This window comes from Chlorocebus sabaeus, chromosome 1, assembly GCF_047675955.1.
Source record: "Chlorocebus sabaeus isolate Y175 chromosome 1, mChlSab1.0.hap1, whole genome shotgun sequence".
Classification (NCBI taxonomy): Eukaryota; Metazoa; Chordata; class Mammalia; order Primates; family Cercopithecidae; genus Chlorocebus; species Chlorocebus sabaeus.
Genome location: NC_132904.1, coordinates 98,706,134 through 98,733,408, shown reverse-complemented (window position 1 = coordinate 98,733,408; position 27,275 = coordinate 98,706,134). Strand labels below are relative to the sequence as shown.

The window sequence follows — 27,275 nt, the reverse complement described above, 5'->3', positions numbered from 1 at the left end:
CATAAGCACCTTTTAGATTCCTGATATACATAGAATTTTAACTCAGCCCAGCAAATCCCAACCCCAAAGCAATGCCAAAGTGTGTTTGTTCCGTTTTTATACTGAGATTGCTGAGAAATGCTAAGGGAAAAGGAAAAAACAAAACAAAACAAAACAAAAAAACAAAAAAAAAACCCCACACAACTATCCAGAATGTTATCATTATAAATTAATGGTCTTTGGTTTTGGATGGACCCTTAGTATCATTTATTGTTTTGTTTTGTTTCGTTCCTGGTCAGTTCTTTCTCACATCCTCATGGTCACTACTCCACATATGGCATACTCTCTCAAGCCCCTATTCAGGGAAGTCCATTTCTTTTCTTTTTTCTTCTACTAAACTTTTTGTAGAGACAAGGTCTCACTATATGTTGCTCACATTGGTCTTGAACACCTGAGCTCAAGCGACTGGCCTCCCAAAGTGTTAGGATTACAGGCGTGAGCCACCATGCCCAGCCAGTGAAGTCCATGTCTATTTCTTTTCCATCTACATTAGAACATTGAGGCCATCGGCCAGGTGTGGTGGCTCACGCCTGTAAACCCGGTATTTTGGGAGGCCGAGGTGGGCGCATCATTTGAGGTCAGGAGTTGGGGACCAGCCTGACCAACGTGGTGAAACCCCGTCTCTACTAAAAATACAAAAAAATTAGCTGCGCATGGTGGCACATGCCTGTAGTCCCAGCTACTCAGGAGGCTGAGGTTGCAGTGAGCCGAGATCGCGCCACTGCACTCCAGCGTAGGTGACAGAGCGAGACTCTGTCTCAAAACAAACAAGCAAGCAAGCAAGCAAGCAAGCAAGCAAAAAAACCCCCAAAACAACAAAAACAAAAAAACAGGCCATCAGGTATAATTTTTGATTTTTCTGGCCCCTCTTGCCACCTCTTCCTGCTCCCCTAAAAAGTAACTTCATTTACACTCATCATCTTTTTAACTTTTCTTGCAGTCTTATGGGGGTCCCTCTTATTTCTTTTCTATCTTCTACTTTTGACACCTCCCCAGGCTCTTCTTACAAAGTGAGAAGTGACTTTAAAAACAATGATACTACACTCGTAGTCTGTCTGTGGGAGGACACATCCTCTCAATACCATGCCTTTCTTCTATATTATTTAAGACCTGGTGAAGGCACTATCTTCTTGAAGATACTCTCCGTGGTGATCCCATCTCAATCTTGAGATTGGATTAGACACAAAGATGTCATGTCTTTAACACCCTGAACACAGCACTCATCACACAATATTATAATTATTTTTTCTGTGCCCCCTAAGGGCAGAGTGAATGGATTACTTTGGAGCATAAAACAACTTATAATTCCTTGAAGAATCTATATTGCTCTTAAAATATGAGGATGTATTTAACAACACACTTTAAAATGAATACAATTATAGGCTCCAGATGAGGCTGATGGCTAGGGTTCTGTGACAAAACATGGGAGTATTTGAGAATATCCTAAAGACTTTCATTTGCTTTGTCAGAGAAGGTATGCTCATATTTGTAGCACAAAACAAATATATAACACTAACCTATTAGTCATAACTAAAATAACTGAATTGGCTATAAATTTCATATTATTTTTATAACTTTTTATTTTAGCCTTTAAATAAAATTGACTTTTTATTAGGTTAAAACTAGTATCCTGTGTAGACTAGACTCTCCATGTTTTTGATGCTTTGAATTTGGCCACTATGTTTGTTAAAAGCCATGAAATTTTTACTTTTTACCTCATTTAACAACTGAATTTCTATGTCAGCACACACTACAGAACCAACTATGCAGATTTATAAAGAAAGATAACTTAGAGGTGTCAGTAAAGCAGGGAAATCATTCTATGTTACCTAAGGAGATATCTGACCCTTTGAAGGGCTATGGAAACACTCTTCTCATTAAACCTATATTTGAGCCATGACTAAGAGTAACTAACCTAAGGATTCACCTAAATTAGACTTGAAAGAATCAATTAAAAAGAGATACTTTGCTTACTGGTGGCAGGAGAGTGTATTATTAATTCAAGAGGGAAGAATTTGGCATGAAAACAAATATAGTCACCCTTTCATATCCATGGAGTCAACCAAGTATGGATGAAAATATTCGAGAAGAAAAATGGAAGGCTGTGTCTGTACGTAACATACACAGACTATTCTTCTTGCCATTATTCCCAATACAGAATAACAATACAGTTATAACAGTATAACAGCTTTTACATAGCATTTCCATTGTATTATTGTAAGTAATCTAGAAATGGTTTAAGGTATACAGGAGAATGTATGTAGGTTATATGCAAATAGTATCCATTTTATACAAGGGACTTGAGCATCTGAGGATTTTGGTATTCGTGAGGATTCCTGGAACCAATCCCCTAGGGGATGACACTATAATGTAACAAGGCCAATGATACAAACAACAAATATGCAGATTATGGATAGCATACTAAAGGTATAAATACTCAGCTGAGTTTTGAAACTTTCAGTTACAGGTGATTAGATATTCCAAGTAAATTTTGAAAAGTTTTATTGATAGATAACTGATGTACAATAAATTTTAAAGTGCATGAATTGATGAGTTTTGAAATGTGTATACACCTGTGAAGCTGCCACTACAATCAAGATAATCATCCTCAGCCAGGTGCAGTGACTCACACCTGTAATCCCAGTACTTTGGGAGGCTGAGGTGGGCAGATCACCTGAGGTTGGGAGTTCGAGACCAGCCTGACTAACACGCAGAAACCCTGTCTCTACTAAAAATACAAAAAATTAGCTGGGTGTGGTGGTGGGTGCCTGAATTCAAGCTACTCAGGAGGCTGAGGCAGGAGAATCACTTGAACCTGGGAGGCAGAGGTTGTGGTAGCCAAGATTGTGCCATTGCACTCCAGCCTGTACAATAAAAACGAAACTCGGTCTCAAAAAGAAAGAAAGAAAGAAAAATCATCCTTAAAATTTTATCCCACTACTTCTCACCTCCCCTACTTCAACCTTCAGAAACTAATGATCTGCTTTTTGTCATTATAGATTAGTTGGTATTTTATAGAATTTTCTAAAATAAAATCTTATAGCATGTACTTTTTCACTTAGTGTGATAACTTTGGGATTCGTTCATGTTATATCCACACAGCTCATTCCTTTTTATTGCTAACTAGTATTCCACTGTGGGAATATATTACATTTGTTTATCTGTTCATCTGGGTGGTTTCTACATTTGGGTTGTTTCTACATTTTGGCTTTGTGTAGACACATGCTTTCGTTTCTCTTGGATACTCTAAAAAATTTTTAAAACCCTAAAAATATTCTAAGTGTTTCCAGACTACTGACTACTTTTACTGCCTTTCTCATTATTTTTCTAAATGATGTGGATCAAGGCATCAATTTTATGTAAGGCCAAAATACCTTAACTACCAAAAATACATGATCTTAGCCTCTTTTCTGCCTTCTGGGAAATTATATTGCTACTTATATGATAGGAGGGAAATGTAAGAAGAGTCAATGGCTTATGGCTAGGTCTTGGTTCCATAAAAGTCCACTAAATAAAGCAGGCAAACTCTTGTTTTCTTTTATGAACCACCCTGCAAAGTTTCCTCCAGAACAAACTGGGACCCTTAGTTTTACTTATAGCACAGATAGCTCTGACTCCAAATGTGTCCCAGATTAGCTAAGATTTACAAGCTCAATGGGAAAAGCTACCACATTTTTCTATTATTACAGAAGAAAATGGCTAAAAATACTTGCTTCAGTTAGAAAAAACTATTTGACCTTTGAAATACAGAACAGAAGCATGATTATGTTTTGGCTGAATTTCCTGTAACTTATTTCCGAAGTTTTGAAAGTTTGTCAAACTATTTATCCTAGTTACCTTTGGGAAAACAGAAGTTTAACAAACTTGTATTTTTAGTCCAGTATTCTAATTTTAGGCATTGTGTTCAGGATAAAATAATCCAAAAACTTCTTAGAGATAGAGGTAACTTTCAACATGAAATGTCTGAACTGAAATCAGTTTTGTAGACAATCCAATTATGTCCCAAGGCCTATGGCTCAGGATATAACTGGACTGTCTACAAAAGAGCTATGCCAGATTTACCCAATTATGAAATAATGTTGATATTCACTGAAAATGTGTTTTGATAAAATTACTCTATTGAAATATAACTGGCATTCTTTTACACAGGTGTAAGATATATACAGGCTTATTTTTAAATGCAATAAAATGGAGAATTTATATAAAATATTTTTGATTAAAAATTCAGATTAATTTGACTTCATGCTTATCCATATTATTTTTTAAAAGTAACTAGCAAAATGTCTAGATAACCCTGAAACAAATTTTCACTATTTTACATCTAAAATTCTTAGTTTCCTATGGTAACTTCCCTTTCACATTTACAATCCTTTGCTAAGAATACAAGGAATTATAACACTTACTCACGATGGAAACACATGATTTAACTGTTTCTCCCTAGAAGCAGGACACCTTATAGGAGAAAACTCTTTCTCAATTGTCTAACTTCATGGTCATTCTCCTTCATAATCTGACTAGGTAAAACATGGAGTAGGATACATTCTAAAACTTCCACTTCACTTCTAAGATCTGCCTCCTGAAACCTTCGTTATCTGAGTGTGTGCACACTCATGCACGCGTGACTGTGTGGGAGGTAGAGGTTGTTGGTTTTTTTTGGCAAGACTGAACTACAAAGACTTATTGTTAAGAAGGGGAGAAAGGCCGGGCGCGGTGGCTCAAGCCTGTAATCCCAGCACTTTGGGAGGCCGAGGCGGGTGGATCACGAGGTCAGGAGATCGAGACCATCCTGGCTAACATGGTGAAACCCCGTCTCTACTAAAAATACAAAAAAACTAGCCGGGCGTGGTGGCGGGCGCCTGTAGTCCCAGCTACTTGGAGGCTGAGGCAGGAGAATGGCGTGAACCCGGGAGGCGGAGCTTGCAGTGAGCCGAGATCGCGCCACTGCACTCCAGCCTGGGTGACACAGCGAGACTCCGTCTCAAAAAAAAAAAAAAAGAAGGGGAGAAAAAGGCTGGCCTATTTTCTTATATAAATATATGCAATTTCCCTACCCCATGTCTAGCAATTTCCTTAAATATCAACACTATTTTATTTTCCTTATTGAACCCAATGAAACATATTATATTCATTGCATATAAAAATATTAACATAGGCCAGGAGCAGTGGTTCATGCCTGTAATCCCAACACTTTGGGAGGCCAAGGTGGGTGGATCACCTGAGGTCAGGAGTTCGAGACCAGCCTAACCAACATGGTGAAACCCTGTCTCTACTAAAAATACAAAAAAATTAGCTGGGCGTGGTGGTGTGTGCCTGTAATCCCAACTACTTGGGAGGCTGAGGCAGGAGAATCACTTGAACCCACGAGGCGGAGGTTGCAGTGAGCCGAGATCATGCCATTGCACTCCAGCCTGGGTGATGAGCGAAATTTCATTTCAAAAAAAAATAAAATAAAATAAGAATTAATGACTCAGGGAGCTACCTAGTCAATGTTACTTTCTTAAAGCTATTCTGTCTTTACCAAATACTGCATTACACAAGAGTGTATCCGTTTCTGGATGATATATGGCATAGGAGTAAGAGTTTTTGCAGGGAGGGTGGTAATCAATTTGTTTAAGGAAGACTCACTTAGTGAACTAAAAATCCAAATTTAGAAACGGAGAATAACTCTAAAAATATATGTCTTGTGAATAGTTTGCCTTAGTGATAGCAGTTTATGTCAACAATTCTAAAAATAGAAAAAAATGCCATTTCTTCCAACTGTTTAAGATAGAGGTCTTGCCATACCTCATTTTCCAACACAGCTTTAAACTATAATAGAACATTTTATTATTTCTAAAGTCATTAAAACACTGAGCCAATGCTTTATGTTTTTTTAATGTTTATGCCATTTACCAAAGAAGCTTTAACTTCAGAACGACTTTTTTGATTAAAAAAAGTACACACATGGATTTGGGGACAGTTATGAGAACTATATGATAATCTTAAACTCTGAAAAGTCACATCCAAAACAGGATGGCAGTTTGGTGTTCCCTAGCATTATCCTAGGATTCTACACTCTTTCTCACAGACTTCTGGAATTAGGCCTTTTGTAATCTGTATTACTTAATCATGGTCTCAAAGTTACTACGACACTGTTCAAATAACAAGGAAGAGGCGGGTGAAATAACAAATGAAAAAGCAAATGAAAAAACAAGTGAAAAAACAAATGAAATAGCCAGTTAAAAGTGTGCAGGGTGTGAGGCTAAATCTTCCCTCTTATACAAAGTTTTCAACATACCCATTAAAAATAAAATATAATATATCCATTGGAAAACATTCAAAAAATCCATGATTTATTTAATATTAGAACTTCAAAGAGAAAGATAATGTTAGAAAAAGTATTAAAGGATTTTGAAAAGCTAACATGAAAGACAGTTTGAAGGGAAAAACGCCAAATATTTTACTTTTACTAAATTCAGGAAAAAAAAATGGTTGTTGGCAATTATTTTCATAAAGGTCAGAACAATGGTATTATTTTGTTCCCATTAACTACAACTGTGAACATCTGAACCTCTTCAGTACCGAGAGGTAATGGTGTAGTACAATATCCTCAACAGCAATACTGTGGGCTTTATCATTCATTAAACCAGTGACTGACCCTGGTGTCTATTCATTACCACCCATAAGGAAAGGCAATTACACATTATTCAATAGTTGCAAAATATTTATACTGTAATTTCTATACAGACTGAAGCAATTACTTGCCCAGAAACAAAAGTAATCCCATATCACACTTTTGACTACCTAAATTGGAATTACACTGGCTACTGAGTTAAGATGTCTTTATACAGCAGTATTGTCCTTATTTCTGAGTAGTTTCAAGAATTCTCTAATTTTCTTTTTTTGAGGCACTCTCACTCTGTCACCCAGGCTGGATGGAGTGTAGTGGCAAGATCTCAGCTCACTGAACTTCCCAGACTCAGGCCATCCTCCCACCTCAGCCTCCTGAGTAGCTGGGACTATAGGTGCATGCCACCAAGCCCAGCTAATTTTTCTATTTTTAGTAGAGACAGAGTTTCACCATATTGGCCAGGCTAGTCTCGAACTTCTGACCTCAGGTGATTTGCCTGCCTCAGCCTCTCAAAGTGCTGGGATTACAGGCGTGAGCCACTGTGCCCTGCCTCAAGAATTCTCATAAGGGCACTTGGGAATGAATCTCACCCAAAGCCTTAAAAGAGAAATGAAGGGGGGGGGGGGGGGAGGGATAGCATTAGGAGATATACCTAATGCAAATGCAAATGACGAGTTAATGGGTGCAGCACACCAACATGGCACATGTATACATCTGTAACAAACCTGCATGTTGTGCACGTGTACCCTAGAACTTTTTTTTTTTTTTTTTTGAGACGGAGTCTCGCTCTGCCGCCCAGGCTGGAGTGCAGTGGCCGGATCTCAGCTCACTGCAAGCTCCGCCTCCCGGGTTCACGCCATTCTCCCGCCTCAGCCTCCCGAGTAGCTGGGACTACAGGCGTCCGCCACATCGCCCGGCTAGTTTTTTGTATTTTTTAGTAGAGACGGGGTTTCATCGTGTTAGCCAGGATGGTCTCGATCTCCTGACCTCGTGATCCACCCGTCTCGGCCTCCCAAAGTGCTGGGATTACAGGCTTGAGCCACCGCGCCCGGCCCTAGAACTTAAAGTATAATAAAAAAGAAAAAAAAAAGGAAAAAAAAAGAGAAATGAAGAATCTTTACTGGTAAGAAAGGGTATAAGCAAGGTTCTTACTATGGGGAAAAGCTTGTGAGCAGAGTAACAGCAACAAGGTAGCAGAGTGCACCTAGCTAATGGAAGAGTTACTGGCTTAACCGGAACCAGTGAGTTGGCTTAACCGGAACCAGTGAGTGAGAAGGCTACTGACCACAGACCACGAGCCAGTTGCAGAGTTTAAACTTGATCTCATAGGTACTAGGGAACACCAGATACCAAGAACCAAATTCTTTTTTTTTTTTTTTTTTTAAGATGGAGTTTTGCTCTTTTCGCCCAGGCCAGAGTGCAATGCCACGATCTGGACTCATTGCAACCTCTACCTCCCGGGTTCAGGTGATTCTCCTGCCTCAGCCTCCTGAGCAGCTGGGATTACAGGCGCCTGCCACAACACCCAGCTAATTTTTGTATTTTTAGTAGAGACGGGGTTTCACCATGTTGACCAGGTTGGTCTCAAACTCCTGACTTCAGGTGATCCACCCGCTTCAGCCTCCCAAAGTGCTGGGATTACAGGCGTGAGCCACCACCCCCAGTCCAAGAACCATATTCTTAAGCACAAGAGAAGGTAGAAGGGTTCGCACACAAGGGGGACTATCTTTCCTCAAAGTGCTTCTCTCAAAAGACCTTGAAACAGAAGCTAGAGTGCATTCCTAAACCCACTCGCTCAAAAGGTCTCTCCCATTTACAAGTGAGCACTGATGTGTGACAGAGATACGACCAGAAAATAGCATTAACTGCTCAATCTCACAAAGCAAAGATGTTTACAGTTTCAAAAAGCTTCTTCTGAGAATGGAAATTGCTTTTGAAACATAAAAATCATAAGTAATCAAAATGAAATTAAAATGTTAAGTTCTTTGGCCGGGTACAGTGGCTCACACCTATAATCCCAGCACTTTGGGAGGTCGAGGCGGGCAGATCACCTGAGGTTGGGAGTTCGAGACCAGCCTGACCAACATGGAGAAACCCCATCTCCATCAAAAATACAAAATTAGCCGGGCATGGTGGCGAATGCCTGTAATCCCAGCTACTTGGGAGGCTGAGGCAGGAGAATCACTTGAACCCGAGAGGCAGAGGTTGCAGTGAGCAAAGATCACCCAAGCCACTGCACTCCAACTGGGCAACAAAGGCAAAACTCCGTCTCAAAATAAAAATAAAAATAAAAAGTTAAGCTCTGTAAGGATGAACTTTTCTAAAATTCTGCCAACACAGTGTAATAAATTAAGGTGATAATGTCCATATTTAACTAAGAAGATATATAAATGCCTTTAAAGTTTTTTCAAAATTTTACGTTTCAGTATCACTAAGCCCATGGATCTTGGAATTTTCCATTAACCTCACCCATACTGATGTTAGTGTACACGAGCACAGCACCCTACAACAGCCACGTGATTTGTTAATCCTGCTGGAAGTACTTAAAGACAGCTTTTGTAGTACTTCATAAGCATTTTGAAGTTTGGTGGCTTTCCACATCCCACAGCATACGAGGTATATGATGTGTCATTAGAAAATGACACTGCTCTCACTATTGCTTGCTAACTCAGCTGCATTAATATCTATTAGAAAAGTATAACTTAAAAAACCAGTAACTTTGAACAACAGTGTCTGGTATTCAGATATTGAATGATGTCTTTATACCCTCTGTTCTTTGGGACTGAAATATCCTTTCTAGCTTTCTTGACTATTCTGAGAAACACTATTTAAAGCCATCTTCACTCAAGATATGACTCTTCTGGGCAGACATGGTGGTTCACGCCTGTAATCCCAGCACTTTGGGAGGCCGAGGCAGGCGGATCACGAGGTCAACAGATGGAGACCACCCTGGATAACATGGTGAAACCCTGTCTCTACTAAAAATAGAAAATATTAGCCGGGCGTGGTGGCAGGTGCCTGTAATCACAGCTACTCAGGAGGGTGAGGCAGGAGAATCGCTTGAACCCGGGAGGCGGAGGTTGCGGTGAGCCAAGATCACGCCACTGCACTCAAGCCTGGGCAACAGAGCAAGGCTCCGTCTCAAAAAAAAAAAAAAAAAAAAAAGAAGAAGAAGAAAAAAAAAGAAAAAGATATGACTCTTCTTTGTGATCTATTTCCTGACAACTACCTTATGGTTATTTAGAAAATAATAGGATGAGAAAAATATACACTTTCTTCATACAAATACCTCCAGATTTCTCGATCTGAGCTATTTCAAATATAACCCTATACTTGATTTTCATACATTTAACTCTTAATTTTCCACAATTATGTCAGGTAAATATTATACATTGACAAGTAAAGCATATATAACAAACCAGTATTTTAATCTCCAGCATATGCAAAGATTTTAAAAAACCTCTTTCAAGTTTTTTGCTGTGGTCTGGGCAAATCTAAGTAATTACCACTAATCTTCACATCTTAGAAACTTTACTACTAATAAGGCTCATCTTTTCTAAAGCTTTACTATTTTAAAAAATCTAAGAATTCCTACTAATTTTAATTAACAGTAAGGATTTACTTTTCTATTCAAGTATGAAACAAAGATCAAGAAGAACTTGACTATTTACCAGATTCAGGGTATAAGACCTTGGGAAAAAAGGAAACAAGTTCAACATTTTTATGGCATGGAGGACTTTTTACCTGAATCCAAATCTCCTTTGAGTTAATTTCTGCTCCTATATTAGTTTCTATTTCATTTATCATGAATAAAAGTCTTCTTTCAGAAACACTTCAGGCCTGGTGTGGTGGCTCATGCCTGTAATCCCAGCACTTTGGGAGGTGAGGTGGGCGGATCACGAGGTCAGGAGATTGAGACCATCCTGGCTAACATGGTGAAACCCTGTCTCTACTAAAAAATACGAAAAAAATTAGCTGGGCGTGGTGGCGGGCGCCTGTAGTCCCAGCTACTCGGGAAGCTGAGGCAGGAGAATGGCATGAACCCAGGAGGTGGAGACTGCAGTGAACTGAGATTACACCACTGCACTCCAGCCTGGGCGACAGAGCGAGACTCTGTCTCAAAAATGAAACAAAAAGACAAAACAAAACAAACAAAAAAAACAAAACAAAACAAAAAAACAAACACTTCAGAGAAATGGCAAAGAAAAAAATGGCTTCATGTTATAAAGACCCAATGCTATGCTGCACTTCACAGTCAAATGGGATATTAGTGGTCTCTCATCATAAGAATGTCTATGCTTGACTTTGGTGAAGATGGGTTATTATGAGTTATCCCTTGCTTGGTCTTTTGATGAATGGAGGCATTTATGAGACAGATAAAGAAGAATAGAGATTTTCCCTCTCACAAAATTAACTGGTCTCTATGAAGACTGTATCTGACTTTTATCATCATGGTGCTCCAATGGACAACTTAACAGTATCCAAAATGAGCAGAATTTTGCCAACTCCTACTTCTACAGCAGATTCTAAAACAATGTACTTATTTAGCCTAGTGCAGAATAAGCTACATAGAATGTGAGGCATTTTATGGTTGCTTTTGCCCCAAGAGAAGTAGAATGATCCTCTGGCTTCAAATTTCTTCTGATCTTGCAGACCCCAAACACCTAAAATCTTTTTGGTTTTAAGAATGAGATTCTTCCCACAAGTCAGACAAGTGCCTGTGTTAGAAGGAAAAATGGCCACAATCTTTCCTTCTAAATAAGATGCCTTCACAACCAGGGCTCCCTGGGGTTCATCAGAGAATGCTGATAAAAGCCAATAAGAAAACCTGAAACACTATCCAGGCAGATCCTCTCCTGATAATTTTGAATGTTTTTCCTTTAGAATGTCCACTAGAAAGAATTTTTCTCTTCCACATAGTATCATGACTAAAATTTCCTAAACTAGCCTACCCAAGTAAGTACTGCTTTTGTTACTGTTCAATTTATTAATTCCTTTAAATCATTACACATACTATTTAAGCTATTCAAATAAAAATTAGGCATACCTAGAAGCTGATAGGATGTACGACTGAGACACAATACATTTAAATATAGAATAAAAAAGACCTCCATGGAATCAAAATAAACAGAAACTCCGTAGGAGGAGCAGGGAGGGAGCAGACTGTGTAGACTTTCTTGGAAAGGCAATGTTAACCTCAGTATCAAAGATGGCTCAAAGTTATACTCTGGGCTAATATCCAATAAGGATAGGACCCTGGAATGTAAGTTTATCTTTCCTAATTTAATATCTTTTTTTTTTCCAGTGCTAAAACATCAGATAAGAGCCTACCTGACATTTTGGAGAATTTGCTGTGCTGGGATTGATATTCCGCATTGCCTAAGAGTAAAAAATAAGATGGATAAAAATTACTTTAAGCCACATGGTCTGGCTGTGTAGGCTGACTTACAAATTGTATCCAGACATATCACCATAGCACAGAATTCCCAAGCTACCCAAGAAGAAGCAGACTGAGGAAGACAGGAGCCAATGGAGTCACCATATAACAAAACTGGAACCTCAGAAGTTTTTAACAGCATTGAGGATAGGACAGCAAGACTTTAGGTGTCAGAACTAAAAAAAATTTGATATTGGTCACGTAAGTTCTTTGCTTCTGAGTATTAGATAAAGCAGATACAATATATTTGATGTTTCAGTGGTAAGATAAACTATCAATGGAAGAAGTTCACAGGAAGCCAAAAGACTTAAGATATACTGAATTCATTGTGATTACTTAAAAAAAAAAATCCAAAAAATAGTCTATTAGTATGAGAATAGAGCAGGTCTGTCAACTTCAACATAAGAAAAGACGACACAGTAAGTAGTAAAGATGAAACAAAGAAGTTACCTTTAAAGGAAGTGAAGCTATTCTGTCCAGGACCCATCACCCAGAGTAAGATTGAGAATTAAGATTTAGGGAAATTCTTTGAAAGTAGAGTTTTACAAATTGAAAGTAGAGTTTTACAAATAGCAGCGTTTGCCCACCAAAAAACCCCAGGATGATCTATGGCATAAAACAAAATGGCAAATGGCCCCATTTCTAGACTTTACAAATTATCTTAAAAACAGTATGATTTTAACATTAGTAATTAAAGAACTGTTTTTTAGTTTTTTGACTTTGACAGTTTTTATTCATAGTGAAATTGAGACCTGTATTTACTCAGAACAACTACTACTCGGTAACAACAAAATGAAAAACAATGAAAATAGGTTACATAAAACATTTTTAAATTGCTTTATTTTTTTCTATTAGCCACATAATTATATTTTTGATGGTTCTACCGTGTTCTAACAATAGCAGGTGAAACATCTTCTTCTTCAGGGTAATTTGTTAGAAAGTCAGAGGTACAATAATGCTTCCTTTCTCCATCTTTTTTATGTCAGATAAAGTTCAAGATCACTTTATAGGGGCCAAAAGGAAAACTTCCCCTCTGCCCTCTAAAGGTTCGCTGAAAATGAACTAATAGACAAATTAATTGGAGAAAAGGACATACAAATTTATTTAAAGTACCCAAGTATGGGGGAAATTGCAAGAGAATGATTACCCAATAACTAAATTCCAGATACTATATAATACCCTTCTTCACAGGGGAAGGGAACATGAGGGAAATGAGACCATTTTGAAGGGCAGTAAATGATTTTTAGGAAGAATGAATGGGCCCAGTGCTCAGACAATGGTTAGTAAATAATTCTCTTTGGAAACTGAATGGGATCTGAGAACAGACAATAGTCTGGGCAAAGTTCCTCTGAGCTTTCTAGGTGTGATATTTAATTTTTAGTCTTTTCCTCTGTCATACAAGTTTCATTCTCTGGTTAATGAAATTTTGGGGAGGGGATCAACGGCAATTGTATTCCTTTTTGGGGGGTCTGGTTTCTAGGTAGATAAAGGAACTTCAAAGAACAGCCTCATTCTGTGCTTTGGGAGAGAACTTGAGACTGCTTCCTTAGTTTAGTCTGTCAAAGAATCATATTCTGTAGCATCATTTTCTGAGCCCCAACAAGTTCCTGACATCATATGTTGGCACATACTGTGTCTTACTCCTTCTATCAGGATTTACCTTTGATGCCAATCACACTAGAGTTGTATGGACAGATTACCCACAAAGCACAGTTTAAAAGTGAGCCTGTCTCAGAAGCCATGGCTTAATTTAACTCCTTAAATACCAGTTCCTCAAACACCAAATCAGAGTTCAGGTAGTACTGAGTTCATATATTTTTACTGACACTCAAGAGATACTTTTAAAATATAGCCCTAAAAAAACCAAAAAACAAACAAACAAAAAAAAACACAGACCTTTAAGTGCCTACTTCCTGGTAACAGAAAATGTAGAGTTGTGTTTTTTTTTTTTTTTTTTTAGAGACAGGGTCTCAGACCATGTTGCCCAGGCTGGTTTCAAACTCCTGGGCTCAAGGAAGCCTCCTGCCTCAGTCTCCCAAAGTGTTGGGATTAGAGGCATGGGCCACCATGAGCCACCATGCCTGGCCGAGTATGATGATTTTTAAATGTTTATACTTAGCATGCTGTGATTTAGGTGGGGAAAAAACAGCATAGATACATGTATTTTATGTATGTAAACAGAATATCTCTGGAAAAATGAACAAAAAACAAAAAACCTAAGAAACTCAATAGTTATTCAGGCCCCATAGGAGAGAACCAGAAAAACAGGGAAAAGCTATTTTGAGTCTACTTTCACCTTTTGTACATTTATCACTATTATACCATGTTTCTATTATCTATTCAAAAACATTTTATATAGAAATTTAAAAAAATCTACACTACTTAACAAAAGACCTTATCCCCAATATCTGAACTTAGATTTAACCACTCTGAAATAAGTAAAAATTAATGTTGACATTAATTATATATATGAGGAACATAAAGACCAACAGTACCTTCTAGAAGAAAGCTGATAGAAATGGTGATTAAAGGGCTTCAAGCTCTCTACTGCTATGCCCTACTTTTCCCAACATAAAGAAACATCCATAAGTAGGTCATTTTAAAGCACACTGGCATCTTCTAAACTTGAAGATAACTTTTTTTTTTTTTGAGACAGAGTCTCGCTCTGTCACCCAGGCTCGAGCGCAGTGGCACAATCTTGGCTCACTGAACCTCTGCCTCTGAGGCTCAAGTGATTCTTGTGCCTCAACCTCCCGAGTAGCTGGGATTACAGGTGTGCGCCACCACACTTGGCTAATTTTTATATTTTTAGTAGAGATGGGGTTTCGCTAAGTTGTCCAGGCTAGTCTTGAACTCCTGGCCTCAAGTGATCTGCCCACTCTGGCCTCCCAAAGTGCTGGGATTACAGGCGTGAGCCACCGCACCTGGCCAAAGGTAATATTTATTTTGTTTTAAATGAAAATTCTTAGATTCGGTAATAATGAAGTATATTTCATTTGAGAAATGTCATATTGGTGTATCCCACTACATAAGTTATCAATAAAGGATATTTTCTCCCAAGTGATGTTCTAGAATTTCCCCTTTAGTGAAATCCTCAGAAAAACAGCAATCCACAATTCCATGTAGGTTAGAGAAAGCATCCTTGCTTCCTTCACTTTTTGCTCAATTGCAATGACCATGACCAAAACAGCTCTTCATGACACAGGTTTCCAAGTCACATCCCTTGTAACTTGATCAAAGGCCATTCACAGTCACGAAACTAAGACAAGGACAGGGCTGGATAGAATGCTTCTGTGTCGCTCAGTTTTACAAAGACAACATTCCTCTGTAACTAATAAATGTTAAAATGCAATCTGCCCAACTTTAAGAAAACAAACCCCAAAAAGTGGAAGGCTGGTTTCTAACCTGTGGCCTCACCTGCCGAAGCAGTTCTTGTTGTTTCAGCCGCAGTCTCTCCTTCTCCATCTGGAGTTGCTGCAGTCGCATCTGTTGCTGCTGGTTGGAGTTGCTGCCACCCATGACGCCTCCCTGTGGGCTCTGGGGAGCCAGGGGTGGTGGCTGTTTCACTGGAGCACTCTGACTGATTCTCTGGTTCATGGCTGAAATGAAAAGAAAAAAAAAATCTGTCCTAAAAAACTAGCGAAGGAAGAGAAAATGATAATTTAATTATTCAAAAGCAATTTGGGATATTCAATGTAGCTTTTTTGGACAGGAAGACTGGAAATAACCTAAAAATCCATCAATATTACAATGACTACATTAATTTATTATTACTGTTGTCACAAGATACAAGGAAGTCATAAGAGAAAAGAAACAAGAGGTAGTTTTAACATGCAATGATGATAAGGAATAGTTTCTAAGGACTTACTAAATTAAAAGCAAGGTAAAGTGTTAAAAAAAAGAGGGGAGGGAGTGGGAGTGAATATATATTGCATATTCAGAGGATATGAAAATTGATAAATAGCTAAGAAGCAACTAACATCTTTTGGTTCCAGAGATGAGAAACTCGGTGACTAAAGGACAAAGCTGGAGAACCTTATTTATAACTTCTGAAGTGTGAATGATGTAAATTCATTACTTCTTATGAAATATAAAAATGTAATTAAAAATTCATCCACAAAAACTAAGACAAAGCATTCCAAGCAGCAAAGCCCATGAAAATAATCAGCCCTTAATATATCCACATACACATCCCAATAAAGCAAGTAGATTAAAATGATATGATGCTTGCTCATATCAAGTTGAGTTCACAAGTATTTGGATGACACAGTTTTGTCTCATTTGACACCATGGCACCCACAGCACAAAGCCTAGATAGCAAAAAAAAAAAAATTTTTTTTTGAAGCTGTAATACACTATTTGGTGGTCAGCAACGGACTGGGTTTTCATACTGGCGAATTTCTGTCACTGATACAACACTGATCAAACTGGATTAACCTCAGTGGGCAGAGGGAAGTTTTATGTGAAAATGTTAGTAAAAATAATAAACCTTTTCAGATACATATTCAACTTAAGTTGAAATTTTGGGTCACTGTTTCTACTAAATGTTTAGTACACATTGACTAAAGAAAACCCCAGGTCCCAATGGCTTTGTAGTCATTCAAGGAAGAAATAACACCAATCTTACACAATCTCTTCCAGAGCATAACAACGATGGAATATTTTCCAACACTTATAAGGCCAGCATAACCTTGATACCATACAAGGATATTAAAAGAAAGGAAAATTACAGGCCAATCTCTCATATAAACCTTGCTACAAAAATCCTAAATAACATACACTGACAGCTCTTATAACTTAATGGTCTCCCAGTCACACAGCAAACTCCTCGTGATTTTTAATGTGTCCCATTATAACAGACTGGCTGCTTGGTAAATGCCATTTCTTCTGGAGACTACTTGAGGAAAAACCTCACAAGGCTGAGTCCATCCTATACATTAAAAATTTTCTTCTCTCAAGGAATTGCCTGGGAACGTTTCCATATTGTCTACTGACGTTTCCTGCCTGATTCTAATTTTTTGTTTACAAATTTATATGCTCCCTCAGACTGAGTGCCAGAGTATGGGCCATATCCTAGTCATCTATGTGTCCTCAATACCTAGCACAGCATCTGGTATGAAGTGCGTGCTGAAAAAATACTGAGCCATTTAAATTGAGTAGTTACTCACTGAGAGAGAAACTATTTAAGACAATAGAGAAGTCCTACTATTAATTTCTCTTTAGATTACCACACTTTTTTTTTCCTTTTCTGTCTTACTATGTTGCCCGGGCTGGTCTCAAACACCTGGCTTCAAACAATCCTACTGTCTGTCTCTCAAGTAGCTGAGACTGCAGGCAAGCACCATACCTGGCTCAGGACTGCCCAATTCTTCTATCAGGCTAGCATAGCACCGAGACAGAACCAAGGATATTACAGAGAGGAAAATTACAGACCAGTCTCTCTCAGAATAATGCCTTGGTTCAATCCAATCTTCTCAGCTACTTGTTAATATAAGATGACTGCATTAATAACTTATTTCCCTTTTTTCTGCTCTTATTTTTTTCCCTCCAGCTTTTCTGTATTTCATTTTCTAACTTTTGAATTGAACTTTAATTCATTTCAATCTTTTTTTGGAAGACTTAAGTCAATACATTTACCCTTAAGTCCTGCTTTACCTGCATCCCACATGTTTTGAAATAGTATAATTCATAACTGTTCTATTCCAAAAACGTGTAATTTCTATGGTGACTTACATTTAAGTCATGAGCTATTTAGGAATATATTTTTATGTTTCCAAACATATATTTTACATTTTGAAGGTAATTTCCATAAACACAGAAAAGTAGAAAAATTAATACAGATAATGAATCCTTGTGTACTCATCACTCGCGTTCTTCCCAATTGTCAAAACCTGGCCAATCTTTTTTTACCTCTATCCTCAACTACTTTTCAGCGCCAATTATGTTCAAGTGAACAATACAGCATTTTACCCATAATTTCAACATGTATTTCTAAAAAGATGGGGCCTTCTTTAAAAAAAGAAAAATATAATTACAATACCATGATTACACTATCAAAATTTACCAATTCCTTAAAATTATCAAAAGTCCATCTCATGCCTACACTTCCCTATTATCAAGGGAATTATTATTATTTTTACAATTGGCTTGTTCAAAACAGAATCCAAACAAGATCCATACACTGTATTTGATTCATAATCCAAGACTTCTTTAATAACATGGTTCTGCGGTTTCTGGATCATCAGGAGGAAGAGCAACTACCAAAGTTTTAGAAATGCAAATTCATGGGCCCTGACCCAGGGCTAATGAATGAGAAACTATGGGATGAAGCCAGCAATCTGTGTTTTGACAAGCCCTCCCAGTGACTTTTGATTCATGCCAGCACTCTGAGGACCACTGTTTTAATACACAGGTTCCCCCTTTGTTTTTTCTGTCATTTATTTGTCAAAGAAACTGTGTCATTTGCCTCACAGACTTTTCTACAGCCTGGACTTCGCTGATTGCATCCCCATAGTACTATGCAGCATGCTTTTCCATTTCTTGATTTCTGTAAACAAGTTCGAATATAGAGGCCTGATCACAATTTTTGGCAAGAATACTTCACTGGTGGCACTACATGAGGACAGAAGGCACAAGATGACTGTCTTCATGATAAGGATGGATCAGTGGGGCAGATGTTGCAAACCTATTATATCCACTTTAGGTTATTTTCACCCAATGGTTTTTAGCAACCACTGATTTTTTAAAACCTATTATTTCATTAGAGGTTACAAAATGATGGTATCATTCCTTCCCATGTATTATTTGAAGTTCTATAAATAAGAATTTTTCCACATTAAGCATTTCGTTACCCTGAAACATAATTTGTACAGGTAAGGTACAGAATAAATGTTTGATTCATTCCCCTTTTGTGTATATTTTCAGGATGATGAGTTGGTCCCAGAGTCCTCCCAAAGGTAGCCAATAAGGGTTTAAAAAAAAAACATCGGCCGGGCACGGTGGCTCATGCCTGTAATCCCAGCACTTTGGGAGGCCGAGACAGGCGGATCAGGAGGTCAGGAGATCATGACCATCCTGGCTAACACGGTGAAACCCCGTTTCTACAAAAAAAAAAAAAAAAAAAAAAAAGAAAAAAAAGAAAAAGAAAAAACAATTAGCCTGGCATGGTGGCGGGTGACTGTAGTACCAGCTACTCAGGTTGCTGAGGCAGGAGAATGGTGTGAACCTGGGAGGCAGAGGTTGCAGTGAGCCAAGACCATGCCACTGCACTCCAGCATGGGCAAAAAAGTGAGACTCTGTTTCAAAAAAAAAAAAAATCATCCTGATACTCTGCTACCTAGAGCAAAGGGAATGCAATCATTATGAAATCACAGATTTTAAAATATGTTTATGATGGGTTTTAATCCAGCACAGTTATTCTGATCAATGCCCAAAGTGTGCCATATTTGACCAAGGTAAGCCCTTCAGGCTGGATCTTTTTGCTATGGCTACAATGGGCTTGGTCTACATCCTTGTTTGCTTTTAGGCATAAAAAAATGTTCCAAGGTCATCTAGTATATTCCCTGCCCCAAATTTTAGTCAGCCTTTTTTGAAGAAGCCCTGATTTCTCTGACTGGGAAATGGTATTTAAGAGACATTAATCTGGGTACTAGGGAGTACCTATTATTATTTTGTTGCTTTTTTGTAACCATTTCTAGGTGGTACTCTCCTTCAGAAAATGCATATTTCCAATTCAGATTTAGGATGCATGGTTTTCACTTTGATTTTATAACAACTATTTGTTCTCATGCTGAAAAAGTGGGTTCTAACAACATTAATATGTATTGTCCTCTATATATATGCAATCATCTAAAAACAATTATGATCACTAAAATGATTCAAGTTTCAGATTTCTTTGCAATTTTATCTCCTTAAGATATTCCATTAAATACATAAAGTAAAATCACTATGCTTTAAAGTCACCTGAAATTATTCTTCTATAATTAGCCAACTACCTGAAATACAGGTGTACTTGTGACATTCTGCTTTTGAATTTCAGAGATGGGCTTTATTTCCCACCCACTTCCTCCTACCTCCAATAGGTAACAGATAAACTGTATCAGTGTTTCCTTTACTCTACTCTTAAAAATGTTAAGTAAACACATACACATCCCTTCTTCTTTGATATATGGTAGTATACTATGGATACTTCCTTCCACTTTGCTTTTGTCTTTCTAACAATACAACCTGAGATAACTCTAAAGCAGTATATAGAGGTTTTCCCTCATTTTCCTATTGACATAGCTGGTTAATATTCTATTCAACCAATTTCCTATTAGGTTTTCATTATCAGTAAAGAGCACTGTACAGAATATACTCATACATAATTTTGTATTTCTGCTACTATATCTTTGGGTAGATTTCTATATGGGAGATTGCTTAGGTGAATGTTAAAAGCATAAATAATTTTGCTAGATATCGCCAAATTTGCACCACCGCACCACCCCAGGAGTTGTACTTTGACGTATCCTCACTAGTAATGTAAGACAGTGCTTTTTCTGCCCCCAAAGCCTTGCCAATTTTGGGTTTCTGCCAATCTGAAAGATGAGTAGTATCTCAGTATGATTTTTATTTTTGCTATGTCTTATTATACAATCTATACATGAAGGGTAAGAAATCTGTATCTGTGATGTAAGTAACAAACAATTTTCCTCAGTTTATCATCTTTTTTTCTTGTTTTTCGTAAGAACTTGGTCTTAGCCCGGCGTGGTGGCTCACGCCTGTAATCCCAGCCCTCTGGGAGGCTGAGGCAGACGGATTACCAGAGGTCAGAAGTTCGAGATCAGCCTGGCCAAAATGGTGAAACCCCATCTCTACTAAAAATGTAAAAATTAGCTGGGCATGGTGGCAGACACCTATAATCCCAGCTACTCCGGAGGCTGAGGCAGGATAATCACTTGAACCATGGAGGCGGAGGTTGCAGTGCGCTGAGAGCGCGCCACTGCACTCCAGCCTGGGCGACAAGTGCAAGACTCTGTCTTACAAAAAAAAAAAAAAAAAGAGCTTATTTAGTCAAATTTATCAATCTTTTTAAAAATCTGAATTATGTTTTCTCACTTTCAAACTAAAGAGAAATTCACCCATTTTAATTAAAAAACTATAGTTCTCATTTACTTGGCAACTCAATCTGATCCACTGTAATTTATTCTGGTGTATGGCATGAATGGATCTAATTTCAACTTCTTCCATATGGCTAACCATTAGTCCCAACACCACTTGTGTTACAGTGTATCTTTCCACTCATCATCTTTATCATAGACTAAATTTTGACATTTTGTTATCTCCAGACTTTTTATTTTGTTTATTAATCTAACTAGTCTTATACTAGTACCACAGTACTGCCTTTATGTTTATACTATATAAACATGTAAGTTATATATGTATATAAACATATACATTATTTAGTATGTACAATATATACAACAGTACAACCTTAGTAATATGTTTAATAGCTGGTAGGGCAAAACATGTTTTTTGAAACTAATTTTTTTACTATGAGTTTAAATTTAATTGCATTGAGGTTTAAAAAACATAGTCTATATAATATTGATTCTAGACAATTTGTGACTCTGTGACTTGACATGTGGTCAATCCTTGTAAATGTTTGTCCTAGGCCAGGGCCAGGTCAGCTGCAGGCCTGACTTTTCCCATTGACCTGTTTTGTGTGTCCTCTTCCTTATTAACACTTTTATTAACAGTTCTTCTCAGGAGCCAAATGGCCCCTAAACCTGGCAGGCCTCTAGCACTACCCTCAATGCTTTATGTGGCTTTATTTTCTGCCCTATAGAGAATTTTTTTTTTTTTTTTATTCATACTCTAGTTGTGTCTTTTTGGTTATCTTGTTTTAATATTTTGTCTGGAAGAGAGAAAGGATGTCAAAACACGACATACGGCTCCAGCTTGTTCAAAGCCTTATTAATCGCATATGGAAAAAAAAATCGTACTTATTAACTCAGGAAGACTTAGGAAATGGCTTTATAAGAAAGTAAATGGCTAAAAATTTCATCCTTATAGGTTAGTTTAGTATTTTATAGGGCAATGGATAGGTAAAAAGCCAACAATTTTTGGGACCTAAGATTTGCCAGGCATCAACAACCTCATTTAATAAAATTGCTCTTTTCTGTTACCAACATATTTACATAATTGACAGGTATCACAGCATATATTAAAAAACATAGCCTTTAGAGTCAAATGAACTTGAATTAGAGTTGGGCATACTAATTCAGTAATTCACTTAATCCTCGGTTTCCTCATCTGTACCAAGGATACTGACATCTCCATTTGAGTTATTATGAGGACTGATTATTCTATCACACACCTGGAATAGTGGGTGCTCCATAAACGTTAGTCTCCTCTCTTCTCCAGAACTTCTTTCAAGACTCTGACTCCTACAGACTAATTCCATATTTTGATGATTCCTATACCTCTCTCCTCCTCCTCCACAAACAGGCACAGACATATACATACATTCTCTTTCTCCCTCCTCCTATTTTATCATACCATTTACTGTTTCCAAATATTCCTATGATTCACAAAGACATGCATGTTTATCTTTCCTACAAGGTCTAAATAGAAAAAAGATGGGTAGTGGAGATTGAGCTAAGGGCATAAGGGGATCTTTCTCTTTTGGTGAAACATCTTCTTGGTGTTTCAATATAACACTCAACATATTTCCACACAGAGACATTTTAAAAGTGTGCTGTGCCAGGTTTTATCGCATGAGTTAAATACGAATTGGGCAACTGAACTGAGATTCATCACATACAATGAATATGTCATAAATTGAGGCCCAAGGCAAACAACTACTGGGGAAAAATGTTTTTGGTTCCAAGCAATAAAAAAGCAAAACCCCAAAAACCTGCTATAAAATAGCCCATCAGTAAGCTGAGGAGTGTTGGAATTATAAAACATTATTGATTTCAAAGCAGATTCTAGAGCTAAACATTGTTAAATACTTCATCTATTAAGAAACATTTGGATAAGCTTTTGAGCTTTCCACACTATATTTTCATTACGTAACATAACATTATTTATGAAATAACATACATTCTTGGTAAAAAAAAAAAAAAAAAAAAAACTGAATAGTAATAAAATTGCACAAAGATAAAGTGGTAAATAGCCTTTGCTTCTCACCAGTTTCCCAGAATTAGATACCATAAGCAGTAATCATTAATGACAATAGCCAATGCTGATGGCAAACTGAATTGGTTGGTAAGGTCTTTTTCAAATCTAAGCTTATCTGACTATTCAAAACCATGGAACAGGAAAAATAGGATATCAAACGATGAAGGAAGAACCAGTCCACAGAATTAAACAGAAACTTGCACAAAATTATGTAAGAGAAATACTCTGATGACTATTGTCAGCACTTTTGGCTGTGTTTACCTAGATGTTGTTACCTATGGATACCAGCAGCACTACAAGGTTTCCATATAAAGAACTCACTTAAATGACCAATTCAAACAACCTTGTTTATCTACTGAAGCTGGGATTTATTCCTCTCCAGAAGCATCCTGTTCTTTACCTTCTGAGTATCTTAAGCCTTTCAACAAAGCACAGAGCGGTGCACCCACATGGGGTGCAGCAGAGACCTCACAAGCAGGCAAGAAACAAAACCGGCTTTGTTTCCTGGGGAAAGGGGGCAGGGCAGCAAGAAAAGAAAAGAATAGCATTACCAACTTCTTCCTCTGGCTATCAACTATTGAAATCCCAATGTTACCAGTTTTAAAAAAATTTCTAAAAGGTAAAAACAAAACAGAAACTCCACAAAATGTCAGAATTTTAAAAATTGTAATATGCTATGTTTTAAAATTTATAGTCTGTGCTTCTTGCACTACGAATAGTAACTGTTTCAAGTTTTGCTTAACAAATCAGCCCTGACAGCTTTATGGTAGAAAACCAATGACTGAGCAATTACTGAAAAATAAGGGACTACTTTCTCAAAAATAAATGAAAGGGGTCATCACCATAGGTTTTTTTCTCCAAGTTTCATTCTAAACATGTGAATTTCCAAACTTCAAACAATTTTTAGATTTGCATGATTTGTAACCTCAAAACTTCGATTGTAACAATGTACTACAGATCTGTTAGTCATAAACTTTCGAATAATAAATTTAATTCTAGTAATCTTATTGGGTATACATTTAAAATAAGAAACAATTCTTAAACTATTAAAACATTATATCAAATCTCCCACAACAAAAGCTTTTGTCTAGTATTTTTTTCAAATCTCAGACACTGCATATTTCCGTATTAGCACAGCTATATTAATTTGTTCAAAACATTTAGAAACAAAATTTGGGTTTTCCTCATACCTAAGAGTATACTCAAAACTACAAAACAGTAGATTTGTTAAAAGAAATTAAGGTTCTTCTCAAAACACAAACGAATAGGCCATCTGTGGGTCTTAAAGCAATAAAAACAAAACACAAAACACCTATTCCTGGCTCTTAGCGTTTACTGCATGACCTAAAGGAACTGAATCATCTACAGAGAGTTGCTATAAAGTGGCATAATCTACTTAAACATAAATACTTAAAACATAATCTACTTAAACATAAAATGTAGTTTTTCAGTAAAAAATTGCTTACTTAATTCACACTGAAAAGCTGTCTTTTACAAAAAAAGGAAAAGACGGGAGACCTAACCTAATGACTGAATACATCTTTTTATGATCAATATACAAAAGATATTTCCCAACTAAGCTATATACCTAAAAGACATCATGCCTAGAAATAATTTTTTCTCTTTACTGAGATAATTCACCCTTGTTACATGTACTGTCTGGTAGTCCTTACATATTCACAGAATTGTACACCCATTGCCACTAATTTCAGAACATTTTCATCACTTCAAAAAAAAGTCACAGAAAACAAAAACAAACCAAAAAACCCTATATCCATTAGCAGTTCACTACCTACTGCCCTTCCCCGCAGTCCCTGGCAACCACTAATCTACTTCTGCCTCTATGAATTTTCCCATTCTGGACATTTCTAAAAATGGAATTAAGCAATTATGCTTAATTATGGCCTTTTGGGCCTGGCTAGTCTCATTTATAATGTTTTCAAGGTTTAGCCATGTTTTAGTATGTAACAAGCACTGCATTCCCTTTAATTGCCAAATAATATTCCATTACATGAATATACCACATTTTGTTAGTCCATTCATCAACTAATGGGCATTTGGGTTATTTTCACTTTCTGGCTATTTATTATAAAATAATACTGCTGTAAACCCGGATACAGGTTTTTGTGTAGACATATGTTCCCAATTCTTCAGCCTCTACACCGAGGAATGGAATTGCTCGGTCATACGGGAATGTTATAGTTAATGTTCTGAGGAACTGCCAGCCTATTTTCCAAAGTGGTTACATCATTTTTCAATCCCAACAGCAATGCATGAGGATTCCAATTTCTCCACATTCTGGCCAACATTTGTTATCTTTTCCAAAAAACTTTAGCCGTCGTAAAGGGAGTTAAGTGTTATGTCATTGTGGTTTTGGTTTGCATTTCCCTAATGATCAATATGTGGGGACAGTTCACCTGCCCTAACATCCTACTCTAGGTTTTGTCACAGGCTAAGTAACCTCTCCATCCCACACTCTGCACTTCTTTCCCCACTTCTGGTACCAATTTACTCTATTAGTTTGTTGTAGTTTGCTGTTAATAAAAACATACCCAAGACTGGGTAATTTACAAAGAAAAGAGGTTTAATAGATTCACAGTTCAGCATGGTGAGGTCTCAGAAACTTACGATAATTGCAAAAGGGGAAGCAAACATGTCCTCCTTCACATGGCGGCAGGAGAGAGAAGAATAAGTGCTCAGCCAAGGGGGAAGCCCCTTATAAAACAGTAACATCTTGTAACAACTCACTCACTATCTGAGATGAGAACAGGATGGGCGAAACTACCCCCCCATGATTCAATTATCTCCACCTGGTCCCTCCCACAGCACCTGGGGATAATGGGAACTACAATTCAAGATGAGATTTGGGTGGGGACACAGCCAAACCATTTCCCCAGTACCAACTCCCAGCCTCCCCAAACTGGATTAAAGTTTTCACATCTTTAGCTGTTCAAAAATACTGTTAACAAATATCAATACTTTCGTCAATTCAACTTCCCCCTCCTTCAAACATAAAAATTCATTATAATGTTATTTTTCAAACAATACAATCATGAATGCAGCTTAAAGAAAACAAAAAGAAATCCAGCAGAACATTTTCTCCTCATCACCTCATCAAGCAGTTTAGGGCAGGACACAGGGTTTGGTAAATGAGGTGAGGCAGAAAAGGGAGAATGTGTTCTCATTAGCTTTCAGCTCTCTTTGTCCCCAGAACACAACTAGACGTTTCACCCCACTACAAAAACAAAGTTTAAGGTCTAGTTAGGAAAGAAAGTTCAGATAATGAGACTGTAGAGAAGCAGCCAGACATGGTGACTTGCACCTGTAATACCAGCTACTTGGGAGGCGGAGGCAGGAGGATTTCTTCAGGACAGGAGTTCAAGACCAGATTGAGAACAGAGACACACTGTCTCTAAAAAACTAAAAATTAAAAAAATAAAGAGAAGGGGCATTATCTTGAAAATATACTTGTCACTATGAATTCATGTTAGATTAATGAATAAACAGTTCAATTATAACACTTTATTTCTAATTTTATTTATTACTAGTAAAGCTCTTTCACAGAGGGGAATTTGTAATGTAGAAGTGATGCACACCTCAGAGTTTTTACTGAAAAGCACAAAAACTGCTCTGAAATTTGACTGGCGGCTTCCTATGTGCCTTTTTGCAAAACCCCCATTGATCACCCAGGTGCAAGCAGGTTCCCACCACCCTAGTTCCTGTCACCCCACGTTGTTTAGCACACTTTACCATACTTAACACATTTGTAATGATTTATTTACTTGTCTACTAGCATGTTCCTCCCCACCCATGGCTAGCATAGTGCCTGGCACGTAAATGGCACCCAAACTTTTGTAGCATAAATAAATAAATCCTAAAATAGTTTCTCTCCCTAGTTAGGAGGATGCTATTAGTAATGCACAGGAGAATTTCCAAGTTGAAGCCAGTCCAGAACAAGTTCTAAAATGACCTTAGCAACTAAGGTAGCAGAACAAAATGAGTATAAAACAAAACAGAATCTGAACC

At 37.5% G+C, this 27,275-nt stretch overlaps 1 protein-coding gene across 12 annotated transcripts in view; it reads right to left on the bottom strand.

The window, feature by feature from the left end:
- The window catches only part of YAP1 (Yes1 associated transcriptional regulator), a 122,339-nt gene that overhangs the window by 9,616 nt on the left and 85,448 nt on the right, over window positions 1-27,275 (bottom strand). For 3 of the 12 annotated variants that reach the window (XM_008020639.3, XM_008020640.3, XM_008020648.3), the window contains 2 exons: window positions 15,492-15,685; window positions 11,981-12,028 (listed from right to left, as the gene is read on the bottom strand). In XM_008020639.3, the coding sequence (XP_008018830.1) occupies window positions 11,981-12,028; window positions 15,492-15,685 (242 nt within the window). The remainder of the gene's footprint in view (window positions 1-11,980; window positions 12,029-15,491; window positions 15,686-27,275) is intronic. The other 9 variants (XM_008020642.3, XM_008020643.3, XM_008020649.3 and 6 more) reach the window with 3 other exon arrangements.